The sequence below is a fragment of the Abramis brama genome (genome assembly GCF_963993115.1).
Source record: "Abramis brama genome assembly, chromosome: 10".
Lineage (NCBI taxonomy): Eukaryota > Metazoa > Chordata > Actinopteri > Cypriniformes > Leuciscidae > Abramis > Abramis brama.
In genome coordinates, this window is record NC_139972.1 from 10,842,822 (window position 1) to 10,855,917 (window position 13,096).

The 13,096-nt window shown below is 43.4% G+C and overlaps 1 protein-coding gene across 1 annotated transcript; it reads left to right on the plus strand.

Annotated features, from left to right (window-relative positions):
• Positions 1-1,090: 1,090 nt before the first annotated feature.
• On the plus strand, positions 1,091-11,908 carry LOC311090592 (E3 ubiquitin/ISG15 ligase TRIM25-like). The gene is made up of 7 exons (XM_084125971.1): positions 1,091-1,288; positions 1,819-2,434; positions 2,568-2,663; positions 9,898-10,131; positions 10,270-10,423; positions 10,525-10,584; positions 10,738-11,908. Exons 2-7 carry the CDS (start codon positions 1,874-1,876, stop codon positions 11,316-11,318), a joined length of 1,686 nt encoding a protein of 561 aa, XP_083982097.1. The 5' UTR covers positions 1,091-1,288; positions 1,819-1,873; the 3' UTR covers positions 11,319-11,908.
• Positions 11,909-13,096: the final 1,188 nt, after the last annotated feature.

A 13,096-nucleotide genomic window follows, 5' to 3' on the forward strand; every position in this document is an offset into this window, starting at 1 on the left:
AGGAAATATTTTGTCTCCAGAATTCATGATCTATGTGAGATTGTGTGTGATTATTATTTTCTCCACAGCATCTGAATGAAAACCTGCTGTTCTTATAACAGAAGCATCACTTGTTAAAACAGAAATTATTTCTGAAAGGTTTGATGCCAATGACATTGTACAACAAATATGAATTCATCAATGATTTAATCATTTTACGCACAGATTTCAGGAAGTGTGTTAGAAGCAGTTCAAACAAAGAAACACATTTTCTGTATTTTATTACAAACTATTCAACTGATTATTGGTGTCGAGAGATACGGTATGATTTTAAGCAAAGTAAAAAGAGTAGAGCAACAAAACTGCAAAGTCACGGCTTCACATAAACAATGCCTCTCTCTCTTTCTCACTCACTCTATCACACTGAAAACCAAAAGTTTGTCTGGTGTCCAAAACCAGTAAAACCTGTTAACAGCAAGTCTGTTCTGGTATGCAAAACTCTATTAACAGTCTTCTATCAGCCTGAGAGTTTGACTGAGAAAGACAAGGAAGAGCAGAAGCAGGAGACAAAGCAAAAATAAAATAAAAAGAGCAGTGTTTATTGAATTATCTTAGTTGCATATGTTTTAATGCTTAGACTTCGTCTGACCAGTACAAATCCAACCTGTGATGTTAAAAACCTTGAAATGGGCACATTCTCATTTCTCTTACTCATAAAGACAAACATCACTTTCAAACCACTGAAAGGACAACAATAGAAAGAAAATTATAAGTAGCCTAATATAAAATATAAAAATGAATAAAAAATAATAACATAAATGAATAACAATAAAATTATGAATAAATTACTAAATTATGTAAATCAAATAGTAATAATATTTAAATAATTAAATGATAAATCACATGACAACTACATAAATGACTAACGATTATTAAATTAAATCATTTTAAAAAAAAAACATTTGATTGTTTGTTTTAGTCTAGAACTAAAAATTGTAAGTTTAATAATAACAGTTAAATAATGTACACCAGTCCATCATATGAAAAAAATATATTTTTTTCTCTCATTATCTCACACAGAACACACACCCAAATAAAAAAAAAAAAAATTTTTCTCTCATTATCTCACACAGAACACACACTCATTTTTTTTGTTTACGTGCTGAAAACCAGGAAGTATTTGAGTTCAAGAGAAATGAAACTTATTTCTCCTTTACACAAGTGATTCAACCTCTATAATAGATCTTTGCCGCTGTTCTTTGGGGCAAAGCTGTAAAGCAAATAATATTTGAGTTGTTTTTTTGTCGAGGTAAGGACTTCATAGGATCCAAAGATCATAACTTTATCATGTTGTCTGCTTTTTAAAAGAAATAGTGTGCAATAATGTATTTGTGTGTACAAAGTTTATACCTGTAACTTGTAAAATGTTGCTTTGTACTTCATTGTTAAACAATTATTTTGGGATTTTGTTGTCTAATAAAAACTCGATCACAAAAAAATCGATTACATACTGAGGTATGCTACAAAATTATCATTTTTACTCTTTACAATTTCTGTGATTGTTTAAAAATACAACCTATTTCTGTGGTGATCATGACTAAAAATACTATTCTGGATAAATACAAGTTAAGCTCTATTGACAGTATATACAACAGCATTTACAGCCTGCAGTTTATCAGCAGAGAACAGAATTTATTCCCTAGGTTAAAAATAAAATAAAAATTGTGATTAAGCTTCTCTCAAACAATTTTTTTGGTTAGATACTTTGTAAAATCTTGACAGTATCCATCCTTTCACTCAAGCATTTGATAAACAATGTTGATTTTCTTGGCAAAACAGCTCTTATTACAGGACAGAAGCTGGGAATCTGTTCATCTTTGAATACTGCAAAGAAATGTCTGAATCTGCAGCGAGTCCGTATGTGGATCAGTTCAGCTGTCCAGTCTGTTTGGATCCTCTGAAGGAGCCGGTGACGATTCCCTGTGGACACAGTTACTGTATGAGCTGTATTACTGACTGCTGGGGCCAGAAGGAGCAGGGGCCGCCGTACCGCTGTCCCCAATGCAGAGAGAGCTTCAGTCAGAGACCTCTACTGAAGAAGAACACTCTGATAGCTGAGATGATGGAGACGCTGCAGAAGACGTCCCTACAAACGGCTGCTGTGGAGTGTGATGTTTGCACTACAGAGAAGAACAGAGCTGTAAAGTCCTGTCTGCAGTGCTTGGCCTCCTTCTGTCAAACTCACCTGCAGCTTCACTATCAATCTCCTGCGTTTATGAAGCACAAACTAGTCAAAACTTCCAGACACATTCAGGAGAACTTCTGCCTCAGTCATGGGAAACTTCTGGAGATTTACTGTCAGGATGATCGTCAGTGTATTTGTTGTTTGTGTGTCACTGACAATCATAAAAACCACAATGTGGTTTCTGTGGATTCAGAATGGACTAGTAAAAAGGTAATCAATGCTTGTGTAATTTTAGGTAGTTGTATTTTTTCTTGAGTTTTAGTCAAAGTTATTTATTTAAATTACCTATTTAAATTACTGAAATACTATAATCTGCTTACTTCTTTTATGTGAACATCTTCAGAAAGAGTTAAAGGAGATAAAGGTGTCGTGTCAGAAGCTGATCCAGGAGCGAGAGAGAGGTCAGCGGGAACTCAGTGAAGCTGTGAAGTCTTTTAAAGTGAGTATCAGAAGATGACAGTGATGTTTACAGCTCTTGTAAAAGTTATGTATTTATTACAGATCCTACGGAGAATCTTAAGCTATATTTGTTGCGGAAAAACAAGACCAAAAACATACTCGTATGCAGTTTTATATGGAGATTTGCGGATGCAAAAGTTCCCTTTCGTTCAGTCACTCCGAGTTACATCAGTGACTGACGAATGGGGGTTTTGCTTAGAAGCCTATCACCTTCGAGTTCTTACAAAACAAGCCAAAGGCAAAACAATGCCATGGGTCTTCGGAATTTGCATAGCGCAACTCCGCCCCACCGCGTAGGTATAAAAGGAGCAGCGCGGCAATCTCGCATTATGTTTTTGCTTCGGAGCCGAGTGTTTCTTCACTTCTCTCTGCAAGCTGTCTACGAGTTCTAGATACGAGACGAGCGACTCTTCAGCGGTATTGGTGTGATGGCGTGTTCCAGCGAGATCTCATTCCTGCTGCTGGTCTGTGCAGTGATCTGCCAACAGTGTATGTTTTCTCCCAAGATGCTTCAGCAGTGCTGTTGAGTTTTATCCCCTCCATAAGAGCTGCACGCGCCGCACCTTTTTAAATATGTCTCGCCCATGTATTTCTGGGTGCGGTAGACAGATTAATTCTGCTGATGGGCACGAACGCTGCCTGGCGTGTTTGGCCTTAAATCACGCTCAGGCAGCATTCGTGGATGCGTCATGTTCTCGTTTCGGAAACATGACCATCACAATGTTGCGATCGAGATTCAATGACCTCCTTAGAGGTAGAGTCCCATTTGCCACACTCCAATCTATTTTCTTCCCGAGAGGGGATACTTTGGCTGGTGGCCAGGGTGATCTGAGGCTGACGGCAGCACCCACCCCCAATTCCTTTCTTCCCGGAAGTGCATGAAGAGGTCATGAAATCATAGAAGTCTCCTTTGACTTTTCACGACTGCTCAGCGGCACCTTCCGCCTTCTCTGCCCTCGATGAGGCCGCGGCCAAAGGGTACACTGGGGTCCGCCCGGTGGAGCGTTCTATGGCGATGCAACTGTGTCCCCATAACACCTCCACCTGGCGTGGCGACACTAAGCACCCCTCCAAAGCCTGTAGGTTTTTGTCTACTCTGTTGGCGAAGACCTATAGAGCTGCAGGGCAGGCTGCCTCCTTACTGTATGCTATGGCCATCCCCCAGGTCTATCAGGCCAGGGTGCTCAGAGACATGCACAAGGGTAGTGCTGATCCAGGGCTCATGGAAGAGCTGCGTGCCACTACCGACCTCGCTCTACGGCAATGAAGGTGACTGCACGCTCCCTGGGTCAGGTGATCTCCACATCTGGGTCTAGGAAAGACACCTCTGGCTTAACCTGGCTGATATGTGAGAGGCTGAGCAAACCTCATTCCTCAACCTCCGGCTCGGTCGATGACTTTGCCTAACAGTTCTCGGCCGCCCAGCAGCAGACTGAGGTTATTAAACATATTCCTTCCCGGCGGCCAGCTGCGGCCTCCACCCAGCCACCGGCTCAGACGTCTCAGTCTGCTCGCTGCCGAGGGCACCCTCCTGCGGCTCCCACCTGCGGCCACAGGAAGGCGCCCCAGCCCATACCAGCCCTGCAGCCTGCCAAACGCCAGTTATTCCAGGATGCAGTTCTTCACAGGAGGTGGTTGCAGGGATACTCCTTCAGAATCTTTTGTTCTTCCTTAAAGAAAGAACTGACATTCCCATCTCTGAGCCCCCAGAGGCCGCGGATGGCAGTGTGCGACACTCCGCCTCACCACTCTCGTCCCCCTCTGTCGTCAGACTTCTTGTCAGAGGAGGTCCCCGTGGAATGCTCGTCCTTCCCTGGCCTCCTCTGTCAGGACGCGGCATATGACCATGCCCCCACATCGGGACGCACCGCCTCCCACATCTGGACCGGTCATTCCGCCTTTCTGCCCCATCGTGGGTACATCTGTCGTTCACATGACCCCGCTGGTTCAGTTTTTGGGAGCCTGGCTAGAGCTTCCCAATCTGTCCCTCTGGCTCCCGAGAACCATCAGGCTCGGCAATGCGATTCAGTTCACACGGTCTCCTCCCCACTTCCGGGGAGTCCGCTATACCATGGTGGGTGGCAATGCCCCTGTCATGCGTGTGGAGGTCGCCACCCTACTGGCAAAGGGTGCAATCGAGACTGTCTCTCCAGTCGAAATGAAGTCCGGCTTCTACAGCCCCTACTTCATTTTACCCAAGAAGAGCGGTGGGTTACAGCCAATCCTGGACCTGCGCATCTTCAACCGACCCCTTCACAGGATTTCATTCAAGATGTTGACAGCCAAATGCAATTTCGATTGGATTGGTTTGCAGCGATCGACCTGAAGGACGCGTACTTTCATCTCTCCATTCTTTCTCAACACAGACCGTTTCTACAGTTTGCTTTCGAGGGGCAGGCATACCAGTACATGGTACTTCCATTCGGGCTAGCCCTGTCTCCTTGCGTCTTCAAAAAAGTAATTGAAGCAGCCCTTGTGCCACTTCGGCAACACAAGGTTCGCATCCTGAACTATCTCGACAATTGGCTGATTCTAGCTCACTCTCGAGAGCAGGTTTATGAACACAGGGACCTGGTGCTCCGGCACCTCACCTGTCTGGGTCTTTGGGTCAACTGGGAAAAGAGCAAACTCTCCCCAGTGCAGAGGATCTCTATTTTCAGAATGGAAAACGCCTCAGTCGCCATGACTCAGAGCGAGCGCGCGCAGTCAGTGCTGAATTGCCTGAGTCAATTCGAGGGCAAGATTGCGGTCCCACTGAAGTTATTTCAAAGGTTCCTGGGGCATATGGCATCCACAGCGGTAGCCACGCCGCTGGGACTGCTTCATATGAGAACGCTTCAGCACTGGCTTCATGATCGAGTCCCGAGATGGGCCGAGATGAGTACTAGTTACTCTGCGTCAGACCGTCATCCTTTGGTTTAGGGATGTCCCGATCCGATCACGTGATCGGAAATCGGGCCCGATCACGTGGTTTCAGACTCGATCGGAATCGGACGTTACCTCCCGATCAGGACTCGGATATATATGTATATATATTGTCATTATTTTTTAACACTATAATCTATAGTTATGCGGTGGCACAGAGTTACGCCGGTTTCACACTGCACATGTTAGCAGAGCGTAAGCAGCGCAGGAGCAGTGCGTATGGTGAGCAGGAGCAGGACACGCGGGAAAAAAAAATACGCTCTGCTAACGCGCACAGTGTGAAACCGGTGAGTGCAGTTCCTAAAAGCACATTACTGGCTTTGCAAACACTGTGGCACTTTTATTTTTTATTTGTTTACATGCCTGCTGGGTATTTTAAGTTGAGGTGCTATTTGTTTATATATTAGACTTTTTTTATATTTACTGTTGCACTAAGTCCAAAAGTGAAGAATTTATGTTATTTATTACTTGATTGTTCAAGCTACCTCACAGAAGTGCTCTGTTTGTTAAAGGGGTCATATAATGGTACATGCACTTTTACAAGTTGATTGCACTGAAATGTCTGTTGGCAGTGCCTGTACACAACCATCCTATCATGATAAAAATCCATCCAGTGGTTTTGTTTTAATCTCCTTATATGTTTGACCCTCTCTGAAATCAAGCCGTTCGATATTGTGACGTCATAATATCCAACGCCCCTCCCGCGATTGTGATTGACAGCCGTGTTTCAACACAAGACCCGCCCTGAGCGAGCTGTGACAGCTGTCGTCATAGTAGTCCACCATTGTTGATATGCTGGAGTAGAATGGCGTCTAAGCGATTGTGGTGTTCTGTTTTTAGATGTAATAAGGAACACAGCAGTAATTTTACTGTTCTGAAATCCGACCCGCTGAAGACGCAGTGGCTGAGTTTTGTTTTTGAAGGGAATATTCCCAACGGTCGATCTAAATGCTATTATGTTTGCGCTAATCATTTCTCACCAGACTGCTTTTTAAACGAGTGTCAGTATAAAGCTGGTTTTGCTAAGAGGCTGCTACTGAAAAACGAATCTGTACCAACTATTCGTGTGCCTGCTGCAATTCCAGAAGAAGTAAGTATAACGTTTTATTAACCTGTATATTAATATTTGCAAATCGCTTGCACTTTATGATGAATGTGGCTAATGTTTACACTCATTAACTAACGAACTAACCTATACATAAGTAAAGTTAAACACATAGCGTTTGTATCTCACTATTCTACCGTGCCAGTACATACAAAAATAGATCAAAATGACATTACGTTAACCAACCATTCAGAAACGTCCTGTCCGAGCCGTAATGGTCGAACTTCTTCTGGGCCGTCATCTTGTTCAGAGTCCGACTCAGGTTCAAATTGGTATGGTTGCAAAGACGTATCCCCAGAAACTCCCGTTGCCATTCTTGTTCCAAAATATAACCTGAACTGTTGTCAAGGCAACGGTCCACGTGCGTTGTTTCAGAACGCCCCACAGAACAGAGGGGCGGGGTGAGCAAAGCTCATTATCATTTAAAGACACATGCACTGAAACGGCGTGCTGAAAACAGAGCTGTTTTTGACCAGGTAAAATGAGTGTTTTCTTACAATACTAATGAGAATTTTTAATTAAAGTATATTACAAACTTTTAATTTAGACCATAAAGAAACATATTAGATTGTACAAAAATGGCATTATATGACCCCTTTAACAGAGTTGTTGAATGTTAAAATAAGGTGAATTAAATAAAAAATAAGGAACATCCTGGATCTGTTTTTCGCTCTTCTTTATTCTTTTTTTATGTATTATAGAAGTATCGGATCGGGACTTGGTATCGGTAGATACTCAAAATCAAATGACTCGGACTCGAGGGCAAAAAAACCTGATCGGGACATCCCTACTTTGGTTGAACCTCTTCTTTCTATGGGTCAGAGTGCCCTTAGAATGAGTTTTCAGTCATTTTTTGGCTCAACAGATGCCTCTGCCACGGGCTGGGGTGCCATGTGCAATGGACATGCTGCTGCGGGCTCCTGGACAGGACCCCAGCACCTTTGGCATGTCAGTTGCCTTGAGTTGCTGGCAGTACGTTTGACTCTACACCGTTTTCGAACATTACTCAAGGACCAACTCGTACTAGCCCATTCAGACAGCACAGCGACAGTAGCATACATCAACCGGCAAGGTGGTCTGCGCTCCCGCCGTATGTCGCAACTCGCCCGCCATCTCCTCTTATGGAGTCAGAAGCATCTGAGGTCGCTTTGAGCCATTTACATTCCGGGAGACCTGAATCGTGCAGCTGACGAGCTCTCATGATTTCGGCCACATCCCGGGGAATGGAGTATTTGTTAACATCACCAATCTTTATTTCTTTTTTGTGAACCTCATTAATGTATATTAATATATAATCCTGGGGAATGGAGACTCCATCCCCTGACAGTTCGGCAACACACAGGTAGATCTGTTTGCCTCCCCAGACATTTCCCACTGCTGCTGGTTTTTATTCCCTGACCGAAGGGACTCTCGGCTCGGATGCACTAGCGCACAGCTGGCCGCGGGGCCTCCGCAAGTATGCGTTTCCCCCAGTGAGCCTTTTTGCACAGATCAGGGAGGACGAGGAGCAGGTCCTTCTGGTTGCGCCTCATTTGCCAACCCGGACTTGGTTCTCCAAACTGGTGCTCCTCGCGACAGCCTCTCCCTGGCCAATCCCTCTGAGGTAGGACCTCCTTTCTCAGAGACGGGGCACCCTTTGGCACCCATGTCCCGATCTGTGGAACCTGCATGTGTGGGTTCTGGACGGGATGCGGCAGGTTTGAGTACCCTACCACCTCAGGTGGTGGCTACCATCACTTCTGCTAGGGCCTTGTCCACAAGACACGCCTATGCTCTGAAGTGGAACCCCTTCGTCACCTGGTGTTCTTCTCGCTGATAAGATCCCAGAAAATTCCCGATCGGGTCGGTGCTCTCCTTCCTCCAAGAAGGGTTGGACCAAAGGTTGTCTCCTTCAACCTTGAAGGTTTACATGGCTGCGATCTCTGCGCACCATGACCTTGTGGAGTCAAAAACAGTGGGACAGGATGACCTGGTCGTCAGGTTCCTGAGGGGGGCGAGGAGACTAAATCTTCCTCGGTCTCCTCTTAAACCCTCTTGGGACCTTGCAGTGGTCTTATCTGCCCTGCAGAGAGCTTCCTTTGAGCCATTGCAATCAGTCGAGCTTAAGTTCCTGTTTATGAAGACAGCGCTCCTGGTCGCTTTGGCCTCCATCAAGATGGTAGGGCACCTGCAGGCATTTTCGGGTTGACGAAGCGTGCCTAGAACTCGGGCCAGCTAACTCTCATGTGATCTTGAGACCCCGGCCTGAATACGGAACAGGACCTCAGACCAGCTCTTTGTCTGTTGTGGTGGGAAGCTTGAGGGAAAGGCTCTCTCCAAGCAAAGGTTGTCTCACTGGATAGTGGACACCATTGTCTTGGCTTACCAGATGCAGGGTCGACCATGCCCCCAAGGGGTGAGGGCTCACTCCATCCGGAGTGTAGCTTCCTCCTCGGCTTTAGCGCATGGTGCCTCGCTAAAAAACATCTGTAGAGCTGCAGACCCAACACTTTCGCGAGATTCTATAATCTACGGGTAGAGCCATTGTCCTCTCATGTACATGCTTCCACTAGCCAGTAAGTAGGATCTGCTCTGTGTCATCGCTTGCTGGGCCAATCCACTCCACGGACTGGATACATGCGCTATTTCACTCAGATAGTTCTCTTAGACTCTGAGTTCCTCCTGCACTGTCGATGCCATCACCAGAGTGCATGCCCAGTCAGTCAGTCAGTCCTCATGATTGGCTTGGTGCTTCCATGTGCATGGTTCCCCGCTTGGGCAACCCCCACATGTGTATTTCTATGGTAAGTCTCCACCGAACACGTGTTTTCCCTCGGAAAGACCTCTTGCCATCTCAAGGTTGAAACATTCCACCCTGCAGGCTGGATACCTCTGAGTTTTCCATATGCATCCCGCTCTCAGGTCATATGTGTATTCTAAGTCCTCTCTACAGGTAGGCACTGTGTTACATGTTCTACCTGGGATATGCCACCCAGTGTACCTTGGTATTCTTGCGTTAAGCCTAGCCCTTCGTCCGTGCTAGTCTCACGTCAGGGAGCTCAGACTTGCGCAGGGCACTGGAAGACAGCAGCTGTGGCGTGATTGAATCGGGACCCCCATTCGTCAGTCACTGACGGAACTCGAGTAATTTAATTGAAATTGGTCTTATAAATACAGTATTTAGGCTGTTGTTCCTTTCCAACAGAGTTCAGCTCTAGAGACCATGGAGGACATTGAGAAGGTCTTCACTGAGCTCATCTGCTCTCTTGAGAAGAAACGCTCTGAGATTAAAGAGCAGATCAGAGCTCAGGAGAAGACTGAGATAGATCGAGCAGAGGAACTTCACAAACATCTGGATCAAGAGCTGACAGAACTCAGAAAAACACAAGCAGAGATTGACAAACTTCTGATTACTGATGATCAGGTCAATTTTCTGAAGGTAATACATTTTGTTATGATATTTATCATATCTGTGTGTGAACCTTCCACAACATATCACCATAAATAGTTTATCTTAATGAATGGAAAAAGTGTCATGCGTTCACAAATTAAGTCTGAATTATTATTCTCATTTCAGAGCTGTCAGTCTGTGCGTGTTTTACCCACATTTGAAGACGTTCCCAGCTTCACTCAACACACTCATCTGTCTTTTAAAGACATTTCAATCTCAGCGTTTAAGGAGGTTTTGGAGGACGTCTGTCATCTGCAAACAGCCAGAATATCCCGAAAAGGTCTGAATGATTTTCCTTAGAAAATAAAATGTGTAATTTATACTATGTATGATTACACCTAAATATTGACTTTATTGTTGATTTTCTTCTCATGTTTTCAGTGTCAAATGTTCATGTTGCACAGACTCCAGAACCAAAGACTCCAAATACTTTTTGGCAATGTAAGTTGAGCTATTGCTCACAAAAACGAATAGGCTGTACATGTTAATTGATAAATATCAGTCAAGTGAAATATAAAGAAAATTATAATAATAATAATAATAATTATAATAATAACGTTTATAACTCTGTTTGTGTGCATCCATTCTCCTCAGATTTCTGTGAACTTAACCTGGATCCAAACACAGCACACAAAAACCTCATCTTGTCAGAAGGGAACAGAAAAGCAACACATTCACTTGAAGCTCAGCAGTATCCTGATCACTCTGAGCGATTTGATGGATATTGGAATGTCTTGTGTCGAGAGGGTTTGTATGATCGCTGTTACTGGGAGGTTGAGTGCATTGGTAAGGAATGGGCTGTAGCAGTTTGTTACAAAGGAATTGGATGTAAAGGAAACAATGATGACTGTAGGCTTGGCTTCAACAGAAAATCTTGGAGATTGTCACTTGATCAACAGAATGTCGATTTCATTCATGATAAAGCCCAAGTCTCAATCCCTGCTTTCTCCTCCTCTAGAATAGGAGTGTATCTGGATCACAGAGCAGGATCTCTGTCCTTCTACAGCGTCTCTGACACAATGACTCTCCTTCACAGAGTCCAGACCACTTTCAATGAACCCTTATACCCTGCTTTTGGGGTTAGTACAGGTTCATCTATCAGGATCATAGAGCAGAAGAGAGTTCAGACAGGCAAAAATATTCAAAAAATTCAAAAGAAAAAAAGAAGGAAATAAATTATATTACTTCTGAAACATGTATGCCGGTATATTTAAATTAAAATGTAATTTGAAGTTTGGATGAACAAACTTAAACACCATCAATGAATATTCAACATTTAAAGCACCTTTTAAAACACTCTCAATTCAATATCAGATGTTACAAAATCAGATTACAGTGATTTTGATTTTGTGTATTCTGTAATCTTGGCATCTGAAAGCTTTCATCTTCAGCAAGGTTTCTTTACTGCAGCTCATAATAATCCATGTCTAAATCCATGATGCAGTTCATCCTCAAGCTACAAAGTGTCAGGGTTTGGAAAATAATTGTCTGTGGAACCTAGTAAACTATTTACAGCGTGGTGTTGATAAAATAATTGTTTTACATCACACATATTATGTTATATTACATGTATTAAATGCAGCCGATAGTTTGTTTAGTTGCTGCCTGCTAGTATGACCTTCTTTCTTTACAGTTTCTTTACAATTTGGATAACTGAGTTGACTTCAGGATGAGGCCTGATGAGGGGTTGAAGCACTGAAACCCTGTTGTAAATGTTAGAATTTCCAAGGATCACATTCTCCCCTAAAAGTGATCGGGCAGACCAAATCGTAAGTCGTAGAGACATGAAACTTTAAAAAATGGCAGTACTCACCCCGTCTACAACGTCACCAAGGCTCGCCCCATTCGTCTGGATGGTGGTGCTATAGCGATCAAAAGTATGTAACTCCTAACTTGTTTAAGGCTCAAGTTTCTCATATAGTTGGAATTCTTGGATCAAGACAAACAAAACGCACATCTTGGATTCGATTGTCTTCCGAAATTTTCGGGTATTTTGGATTTGTCCAAAAATCTACTATTGCGAACTAGTAGTTTTTTTTTTTTTTTTGCCCGGTCGCAAACCAGTGCAGAAAGATTCTCTACAGTCTGAGTGTCAATAATTATAGAAAAAAAGTTGAAATTTCGATTTACGTTCACGACGGAACGCCAACATTTTCGAAGTGGGCGTGGCCACTTTTACTAAAACGGCTTTCCCTCATGAACAGTATGAGATAATTTCACCAAACTCGGTACAGCGATGTGCTATGGGCTCGGTCTGTGGTTGCGTGAAAAAGAAGTGCCGACTGGCCAGTCAGTGGCGCTATAAAATGAAATTAAAAATTGAAAAAATATAGCTGTGCAACAGTCAGTCCAATTGACACGAAAACTGGCATGCAGTGGCTTTGTCCAAGGTGCTGCGATTGTCTGCGAGGACATTCGCGTATCTTGACACACAGCCGCCATCAGCAAATGAAGTTCGATTTGCTGTCAGACAAGGTTAACGAAACTCGCTGGGCCTGTTTGACTCCTAATTGACTCACGGCCCAGAGGCCTATGAGAAATTGACCCCTGGGGCGCCTTCGCATTTTTCACATTTGTAAAGGATTTTATATCACACAATTTTCCACACATGCCCATGGCATTCATACCATATATATAGAGATCCTAATTTTGAGAAACTTTGCCTCTAGGACCACTGCTGTCAATCTAATTATTAGTTAAATATTGGAGATTATATCAAAAACCTACTTTTGTGGACTAGTCCTACTTTTTTGGCTCAACCTTGATAACTGTTAAAAAACTTTAAAACATATATTTCCTTAGTAAATTGCCTGTATTGGCTGTAAATGGTATTTTCCGTGTATGATCTAGGTGGTTGTAGGCTTGCTAAATAAAACATATATTAAATACCTTTTTACTCATGTGTTTAAAGGCCTTAAAATGCTTGAAACCTGTTAGACATATTTAAACCTAT